Source organism: Passer montanus, unplaced genomic scaffold (genome assembly GCF_014805655.1).
Source record: "Passer montanus isolate IOZ18808 unplaced genomic scaffold, ASM1480565v1 scaffold410, whole genome shotgun sequence".
Classification (NCBI taxonomy): Eukaryota; Metazoa; Chordata; class Aves; order Passeriformes; family Passeridae; genus Passer; species Passer montanus.
Window position 1 is genome coordinate 23,957 of NW_024368931.1, and position 9,603 is coordinate 33,559.

The following is a 9,603-nucleotide window of genomic DNA, read 5'->3' on the forward strand; positions in this document are numbered from 1 at the left end:
CCTGTCTTATGTTCCCCCCTGAACTGTCGCCAGTGTTCCCCAGCCTCTGATACTGAAGTCCACGAGAGCGAACTCCCCGATGGAACTGGAGGTATCAGAAAGCTGGAATTCTTTATCTTTATCATCTTGGACTCACAGCAGATCTCTACTGGTCCTGCATGTCAGGGGGCATTTTGCCATGGGGTATTTATCCATTGTAACTATAAATATTTATTGAATGGGGCTTCTTAGCTAATGCAGTTACATAATTTTCGCAGGAAAAAAATTGCATGGTTCTGTCTTTTTCTGGAAGTCCTTTTATAGAACTGGAGGGTCACCCAAAGGAGTGTCTGCGTGTGGTTTTCACTGAGTGCCCCGATATGCCAGATGGCCTTTCCTGCAACTTCTGCTTTTTGCAGGCACTGCTCCTAATGTGGTCCAGAATTTGCAAAAGAACCTCACTGGATCTCCCTTTATCTGTTTCTTCATGGATTCCATCCACGTTCATCCTGGGTATCCACACTTCTACTTCCTTTCCTTGCTTTTGCCCCTTCATCTATAAGCTCTCTCCAGCACCATTAAGGAATCTGAAACTTTCTGTTCTCTTATTGCTCGCCCCCCACAACCCAAATCCCACCGTCCCGTGTTCCCCCAGTTCCCCCCAGTCCCACTCCCCAGTGCTCACTGAGTTGCTGCCACACCTCAGATACCTGTTGGGGTCCCCTATCGGATGACATCCCTGTAGGCACCTTCGGCCTGGGGATGGTCTCTGGGGGATGGCTTCCCTGGCCTTGTTGCTGTGGCAGAAGGAGCCCCAAAAAAGGGATTGCCATTAAGGGATCTGAAACTTTCTGTTCTCTCTCTTATTACTCACCCCCCACGACCCCAATCCTGGGTTCCATGTCACCCCCCGTTCTTCCCAGTCCCACTCCCCACTGCTCACTGAGTTGCTGCCACACCTCAGATACCAGTTGGGGTCCCCTATCAGATGACATCCCTGTAGGCACCTTCAGCCTGGGGTGTCTCTTGGGGGAGTGCCAGCGTGACTGCCCTGGCCTTGTTGGTGTGGCAGAAGGAGTTCTGGAGCCCGAAAAAAAGGATCCACCAACACCAGGAGACACCTGAGCCCATGTTGGTGTGGTAGCTCAGAAAATCCATTTGCCAGTAAATCCCACCGTCCCGTGTTCCCCCAGTTCCCCCCAGTCCCACTCCCCAGTGCTCACTGAGTTGCTGCCACACCTCAGATACCTGTTGGGGTCCCCTATCGGATGACATCCCTGTAGGCACCTTCGGCCTGGGGATGGTCTCTGGGGGATGGCTTCCCTGGCCTTGTTGCTGTGGCAGAAGGAGCCCCAAAAAAGGGATCCACCAACACCAGGAGATACCTGAGCCCATGTTGTCGTGGTATGTCTCTTGGGGGAGTGCCAGCGTGACTGCCCTGGCCTTGTTGGTGTGGCAGAAGGAGTTCTGGAGCCCGAAAAAAAGGATCCACCAACACCAGGAGACACCTGAGCCCATGTTGGTGTGGTAGCTCAGAAAATCCATTTGCCAGTAATCCCCAGGATTGTTTCCTCTTTCAGTGATGCCTGGGCTTCCCTGGCCTTGTTGCTGTGGCAGAAGGAGCCCCAAAAAAGGGATCCACCAACACCAGGAGATACCTGAGCCCATGTTGTCGTGGTAGCTCAGAAAATCCATTTGCCAGTAATCCCCAGAAATATTTCCTTTTTCACTGATGCCTGGAGGTGCTGGTTTTGAATTCAAAGGGCTCTTTTGAAAACATATTGGTCATTGCTCTGTAACAGACCTCACCGTTTTGTCCTATGGGACACTGAGGATCTGAGGCCATGGATGAGTCCGCATTGCATCGATTCCCCAGAGCTTTCCTGGTGCTTTTCTCCTTTACAAATTGCAGCATCAGTTGGTGAGGGCCTGACATGCTTATTGGGAGTTACATCTCATCCACACACCCCGCCTCTTTATTGTGGGCTTTTAGATAAGCAGCCAATTTTCAATCTGCCCAACTCTATCCAGATGAGTCCCCATTGCATGGATTCCCCAGACTATAACTGGTGCTTTTCTCCTTTACAAATTGCAGCATCAGTTGGTGAGGGCCTGACCTGGTTATTGGGAGTTATCTCTCACCCACCCACCCAGCCTCTTTATTGTGGGCTTTTAGATAAGCAGCCAATTTTCCATCTGCCCAACTCTATCCAGGCCTCACTTCTGGGGGTGAAATTCCTTTCTCAGGAATTATCACCAGGATGCTTTGTTGCAGAACCTCTCGTGCAGCTTTATTGCAAGTCTATTTCGCAGAGGGATTCATCAATCCCCAAGCTGGTGTGCCCAGGATTGTAGTATGGCCACTTCTTTGGGCAGCTAGCTGGAATCAAGGAGGGACAATAATTTCAATAGTTTTTGTTTATATCTAATTAGAGATCCCTGTTCTGTAATTGATTTCTTTCTTTCCATATGACTCCATATGGCATGAGCAATGCTCAAAGTGAATGTCAAGTGAGTTCCTACGTTTGCATGGGACTGTGGGAGTGGGACTGGGGATCTGGGCTGTGAGTAATAAGAGAGAGAAAGAAAGTTTCATATCCCTCAATAGTACTGGACAGAACTTATAGATGAATAGGCAAAAGCGAGGAACGGAGGTAGAAATGTGGATACCCAGGATGAATGTGGATGGAATCCATGATCATTCTAATGAATATTTATAATTGTGGTGGACAAATACCCCATGGCAAAATCCCCCCTGACCTGCAGGACCAGGAGAAATCTGCTGTGATTCCGAGCTGATAAAGAATTCCGGCTTTCTGATACCTCCAGTTCCATCAGGGAGTTCACTCCAGCTGATTTTGGTATCAGGGGCTGGGGGACAATGGGGAGGGACATGGGTTTGGGATTGTGCAGTGGGGCCATGGGAGGCTCCAGGGGGACATTGTGGGAGCAGGGAGTGACCTCTGGATTTGGGTTGGAGTCCTGGTATGACATGAAATGCGTAATGGGAGTAGGGCAGGGACTTGGGGCGGGGAGTGGTATATGGGGGACACTGGGGCGGGTGAGGGAGCGCTTTTAGGGGTCACAAGAGGGTTGCAGAGGATTGGGAGCTGGCATGAGTTGCTGGGGAGCACTGGGGGGACAATGGAAGCGTAAAGACAGGACTGGGATTGGCACGGGGGGGCTGGTGGGACACTGAGGAGGTTAGGGATTGTTCCCAGGGTTTGGGTTGGGGTAACACTAGGTAGGAAAGGGACAAGGGACTGGGAGTAGGGTTGTGGGGCTGGTGGGCACAGGGATGACACTGGGTGGGACACAGAAGTGGCGTCTTGGGGGGGCATTGTGGGAGTGAGATTGGGGTCCTGATGGGCACTGCTGGGGGGACAGGGAGTGAACCCAGAATTCAAATTAAGATCCCGGTGTTGTAGGAGGACACTAAGCATTGGGGACATGGGACCATGGGAGTGGGATTGTAATCCTACAGTTCTGAGGAGAGTCCAGGAATGATCCCAGGATTTGGGATCAGCATCCCAGGATGTGTTCAGAGGTCTTCTAGCTGAAGCTGCCCCCACCCCAAAGCTGACCCCAGTTGCCCTCAGCCCCTCAGGGAGGAACTTCTGCCATGTGTTGCTTTGTGCCCTAAGTGTTCCCTGAGTGTGTCGCTCTTTGTCCCTCAGTGTCCCACACTGCTCGTGGTGGCCCCTCCCCGCCATGGCCCTCCTGGCTCACACCCTGGCACTGCTGGCATTGACTGTGGCCACAGTGGCCATCAAGGTGGTGCCCATGGACTTGGCGGAGGATTCTTTTGATGCCGGGTACGAAGGCTGTGTCCCTGCCATGAATGCGAAGTTGCAGGACCTCTACTTCTCCGAGTTACATAATAATCCTCTTTTTGCCTGGGGCTGGGTAACTGCTAAAGATGAGTGGCAGAGACGGGGCTCTCCTGTGTCCCCTCTGGCGTCCCATTGGCAGGCCTTGGCTCTCATGGCCTACACATCAGAGGACATATACAAGGAGTTCAACGCCGCCATACTCAGGGCCGGGCGCTCCCACCAGGAATACCAGGACAACTTCCACTTCAAAACGCTGCATTTCCTGCTGACCGATGCCCTGGCGACACTGAGGCACGCTCAGAACGAGCAGTGTTACAACGTGTTCCGGGGTGTTCGTGGTGTTCGTTTCCAGGCGCAGAAAGGCGATACAGTCCGGTTTGGTCAATTCACATCAACGTCAAAGAGCAAAAAGGTGGCTCTGAGATTTGGGACAGACACGATTTTTGAGGTGCGCACATGCTATGGCGCAGATATCCGTCAGTTCTCCATGTTTCCGGAGGAGGAGGAGGTGCTGATCCCACCCTTCGAGATGTTTGAAGTCACAAAAGTCAACTGGGATGGGGAGATGACATGGATCAGTCTCTACTCTGTGGGGAGCCTCACCAAACACAACTGCGAGGTCAGTTAAGTGACAGCACAGGGGACAGCCGGGGCAATGGGGACACCCACTGTGGCTCTGGGGACACCCATGATATGGCACAGGGGACAATGAGACTCACTGGGCATGGGGGACAGGAACACCCACTGTGTGTTTGTGGGGAGAAGGACACCCAGTGCTGGTGACACCAAATTTGGGGACACCCATTGTGAGCACGAGGGCAAGAACATCCATGACAGGGCACAGGGATGGGGATTCCCACTTGTGGGAAGGGACAGGGACAGGAACACCCCTGCCAGGGGAGGACAGAGACTGGGCCCTGCACGTACCGACTCTGTCCCTCCCTGCCAAAACAGTGCTGTTGGGATAGGCCCTGTGTGCTGGATGTGGGTGGGCCATGACCCCCCACAGCACTTTGACAAAGCCAGCAAAAACTGAGAATTCTTAAACAGGGCTCAATGTCACTCCCCAGAACAACACTCTTGGGAGCGTCTCTTTCTCTCAGCCTCAAGGAGGATCTTAGGGAGCATCCCCTTCGTGAGGGAGGAACGTCACACACATTTCATTTCCAGCAGGAACAGGGGAGAGGAATGTCTGTCTGAGAGGGGACTGGATATTCCCAGGGTGTTTTATCCTCAGTTGTCATTTCGGGGTTGGTGATTTGGGCAGGTTTTAGCCCAATTCGATGCCAAAATCAGCACAACACCCCTCTCAATGCAGCCCCAATTGCCACAAACAGGGATTGGCCCTTGGCCACGTTCCAGGAAGAGCATCCTGCCACATCCTGCAGTTCCGGGGGATCTTAAAGGCTGGAAACTGAGAGGTTAAAGAGGGCAAGGGTAGGATCTGGTTCTGGGGATTGACAGTTGCCAGTCCCCAGTCCAGGTTGGGCGGGACCTGCTGGAGCAGCTCTGGAGAAGGACCTGGGGGTTCTGGTATGAGTTATAGATGGGTAGAATGATGATTGGCTCTCAAAATTTATGGATTAATTGTGTGTGTGTGTGTGTGTGTGTGTGTGTGTGTGTGTGTGTGTGTGTGTGTGTGTGTGTGTGTGTGTGTGTGTGTGTGTGTGTGTGTGTGTGTGTGTGTGTGTGTGTGTGTGTGTGTGTGTGTGTGTGTGTGTGTGTGTGTGTGTGTGTGTTTGTTAAGGGAAGTTTTGTTAGATTTGACTTTCTTTTGATGTGTAACTTTGTTATTGTGATGGTGTTTCTGGACTCCCTCTGTTCTCCCTACAATCCCTTTTTCCTCGCCCTGTGTCCTTGCGAGCAGGCAACCCTGGTTGTTCAGGTTGTCAGGGACACGTGGAGGGAGGGCGTGCACCTGTGCCCAAAAACTGGAGGTGATAAAAAAGGACTAAAAATACAACCAAGGAATCTGCATGCTCTGAAAATATGGAAGCCAGGAGGAGACATGCTTGACAGTTCTTAGAACATGTAAACTAGTTTGTGGAAAAAGTTTACTATGCATAAGGGTCTGTGAATATGCAATGGGTTGATGTAATGGAAAAGGTATTTAAGGGGTATTCCTGAAGGTGAAGGTGTGCTCTTGGCTGAGTGCCAAGGCGCATGTGGCCGTAATCTCTGCTTTACTCTGTTTCCCATTTTTCCTTTATTATTTTAAATTTTCACTGAAGAGTGAATGTATTTTTCACACTCAGAGTCCTTAGACAAAATTGTCATCTCTGTTACAGAGCAATGTCCGATATGTTTTATAAAAACCCCTTTGAATTCAAAACCATCACTGAAAGAGGAAACACGCCCAATGAAAACTGCCAAATGGATTTTCTGAGCTACCACACCAACATGGGGTCAGGTATCTCCTGGTGTTGGTGGATCCCTTTTTTGGCATCCAGAACTTCTCCAGCCACTCCAACAAGGCCAGGGAAGTCACCCAGGCACCCCTGCGAGAGATCATCTCCAGGCTGAAGGTGCCTACAGGGATGTCATCTGATAGGGGACCCCAACTGGTATCTGAGGTGTGGCAGCGACTCAGTGAGCAGTGGGGAGTGGGACTGGGGGAAACTGGGCGACATGGGACCATGGGATTTAGGTCATGGCGGGTGATCAATAAGAGAGAGAACAGAAAGTTTCAGATCCCTTTAAAGATACTGGATACAGCTAAAAGATGAATGGGCAAAAGCAAGAAAACTATGTGGAAGTGTGGATACAGACGATGAATGTGGATGGAATCCCTGGAGAAACAGATAGAGGAACTCCAGTGAGGGTCTTTTGCAAATTCTGGACCACAGAAGGAGCAGAGCCTGCAAAAAGCAGAAGTTTCAGGAAATGTCATCTGGCATATTGGGGCACTTAGTGAAAACCACATGCAGACATCCCTTTGGGTGACCCTCCAGTTCTATAAAAGGACTTCCAGAAAGAGGCAGAACCATGCAAATTATTTCCAGAGAAAGTGATGTGTCTGTATTAGCTAAGAAGCCCCTTCTAATGAATATTTATAATTGTGGTGGATAAATACCCAGTGGCAAAATCCCCCCCTTGGGCTGCAGGACCAGGAGAGATCTGCTGTGAGTTTGAGCTGATAAAGAATTCTGTCTTTCTGATACCTGCAGTTCCACCAGGGAGTTCACTCTGCTTGATATCGGTATCAAGGGCTGGGGGACAATGGGGAGAGTTGAGGGGGGGGATGTGGGACTGGGATTGCAGAGTGGGGTCCTGAGGGACTCCAGGGGGACACTGTGAGGACAGAGGACAACCCCTGGATTTGGGTTGATGTAGTGAGGAGACATGAAATGATAACAGGACTGGGAGTGGGACAGGGGGCTGGTGGGGCATTGAGGGCACAGTGGGGAGTTCAGGGATTGTTCCCAAGGTTTGGGCTGGGGTGACACTAGAGGGGAAAGGGACACAGGACTGGGAGTAGGGTTGTGGGGCTGGTGGGTAGAGGAACCACACTGGGTGGGACACAGAAGTGGGGTCCTGGTGGGGCATTGTGGGAGTGGGGTCCTGGTGGGCACTGCTGGGGGGACAAGGAGTGACCCTAGAATTTGATCTCATTTCCTGGGGTTCTAGGAGGACAATAAGGGTTGAGGACATGGGACTATAGGAGTGGGGTTCTGAGGGGTATGCAGGAATGACCCCAACATTTGCGGTCAGCATCCCAGGATGTGTCCAGGGGGCTTCTAGCTGAAGCTGGCCCCCCCAAACCACAGCTGACCCCAGTTCCCCTCCTCAGCCCCTCAGGGAGGAACTTTTGCCACGTGTTGCTTTGTGCCCTAAGTGTCCCCTGAGCATGTCCCTCTTTGTTCTCCAGTGTCCCACACTGCTCGTAGTGGCCCGTCCCTGCCATGGCCCTCCTGGCTCACACCCTGGCACTGCTGGCAATGACCGTGGCCATGGTGGCCATCAAGGTGGTGCCCCTGGACATGGCCTGGGATTCCTTCGATGACCAGTACCGGGGCTGCGGCCCGGCCATGAACGCGGGGTTGCTGGACCTCTACAACTTTGAGTACCAGAACAACTCTCAGTTTGCCTGGAGCTGGTTTCATGCTGAAGCTGAGTGGCGCAAACGGGGCTCTCCTGTGTCCCCTCTGGCGTCCTCATGGCAGGCCATTGCTCTCCTGGCCTACACGTCACAGGACGTGTACAAGGAGTTCAACGAGGCTGTGCGCACGGCTGGGCGATCCCGCCAGGAATGCCGGGACAACTTCCACTTCAAAACGCTGCATTTCCTGCTGACCCAGGCACTGCAGACACTGAGGCATGCTCAGAAAGCGAAGTGTCAGCACGTGTTCCGGGGCGTGCGTGACGTTCATTTCCAGGCATGGCAAGGCCAGAGGGTCCGGTTTGGTCAATTCACATCAACGTCACTGAGCAAAGAGAATGCTCTGCGATTTGGCACAACTACCATTTTTGAAGTGCACACATGCCATGGTGTGGACATCCAGCAGTTCTCCATGTATCCAGGGGAGGAGGAGGTGCTGATCCCTCCATATGAGACCTTTGAGGTCACCCAAGTCATCTGGGATGGGAAGAGGATGTGGATCAGGCTCCGCTCTGAGGGGACCTTCAGCAAATACAACTGCGCGTGGCAGTGAGAAGACAGCACAGGGGACAGCCTGGGCAATGGGGACACCCATGATAAGGCACAGGGGACAATGACACTCACTGGGCATGGGGGACAGGAACACCCACTGTGTGTTTGTGGGGACAAGAACACCCATGGCTGTGGATACCAAGTCTGGGGACACCCATTGTGGGCACAGAGACAGGAACATCCATGACAGGGCACAGGGATGGGGATCCCGACTTCTGTGAGGGGACAGGACAGGAACACCCCTGCCAGGGAAGGACAGAGACAGGGCTCCATCTGTACTGAACTTCCCCATCAAAGGCAGCGCTGTTGGGATGAGCCCTGTGTGCTGGACATCAGTGGGCTTGGACCCTACATGGCACTCCCTGACACCCTGGCACGCCCCTGGCACCTGCTGGCTTGCCTGACTGTAGCTATGATATTTTATGAAAAATCCTCTGTTAGGGTCACGAGATTTTCTTATGCATTCTATTCTATTCTATTCTGGTCTTTGGAGCCTTCTGATCTTCTTCTCTCTGTTCTTTTAGTATAGTTGTAATGTAGTATTTTAGTATAATATATAACATAATAAATCAACCTTCTGAGAAAAATTGAGTCAAACCTCGTGTCCTCACACTTGGATAGTCCACCACAACACCTGACCCCTGTCACCCCTAAGCCCACCATGATCCCCCTGGCCTACCTTGTCCCTGTACCCCCCATGCCCCCCTTGACACCCTGTCACCTCATGTTCCCCATTCCTGTCACCCCTAAACCCCATTATGGCTGTTCCATACTCCCTCATCCCCCCCATGGTCCCACTGATTCCCCTCTTTGTCCCCCACTGGGAGTTTACTCAGGGCTCCTTTCCAACTCAGTCGATTCCTCCTGGCCACCACAGCCCTGACAGTGGCCACTGGAATCTTCTGAGCCACAAGGCCAAAAAGGTCACCATGGTCACTGAAGTCACTCTGGTCACTGTGGCAGAAGTGGCCACCACAATCACCATGACTCCCCGAGCCATAAGACTACCAGAGCCACCGTGGCCACTGTGACCACCAAGGCCATTGTCCAAAGCAATTCTAATAAATAATTCTATCAAAACAATTCTATTTTATAATTCTGACAAAGCCAGCAAATGTGGGAACTCAGTACATCACTCCG

At 52.0% G+C, this 9,603-nt stretch overlaps 2 protein-coding genes across 2 annotated transcripts; both read left to right on the top strand.

Annotated features, from left to right (window-relative positions):
- The first annotated feature begins 2,711 nt into the window (after positions 1-2,711).
- On the top strand, positions 2,712-4,440 carry LOC120507202 (erythroblast NAD(P)(+)--arginine ADP-ribosyltransferase-like). The gene is made up of 2 exons (XM_039719548.1): positions 2,712-2,840; positions 3,657-4,440. Exon 2 carries the CDS (start codon positions 3,691-3,693, stop codon positions 4,438-4,440), a length of 750 nt encoding a protein of 249 aa, XP_039575482.1. The 5' UTR covers positions 2,712-2,840; positions 3,657-3,690.
- Positions 4,441-6,936: 2,496 nt separating this feature from the next.
- LOC120507203 (erythroblast NAD(P)(+)--arginine ADP-ribosyltransferase-like) lies at positions 6,937-8,863 on the top strand. Its single transcript, XM_039719549.1, has 2 exons — positions 6,937-7,011; positions 7,681-8,863. The coding sequence occupies exon 2, from the start codon at positions 7,715-7,717 to the stop codon at positions 8,462-8,464; it is 750 nt and encodes a 249-aa protein (XP_039575483.1). The 5' UTR covers positions 6,937-7,011; positions 7,681-7,714; the 3' UTR covers positions 8,465-8,863.
- The last annotated feature ends 740 nt before the right edge of the window (positions 8,864-9,603 follow it).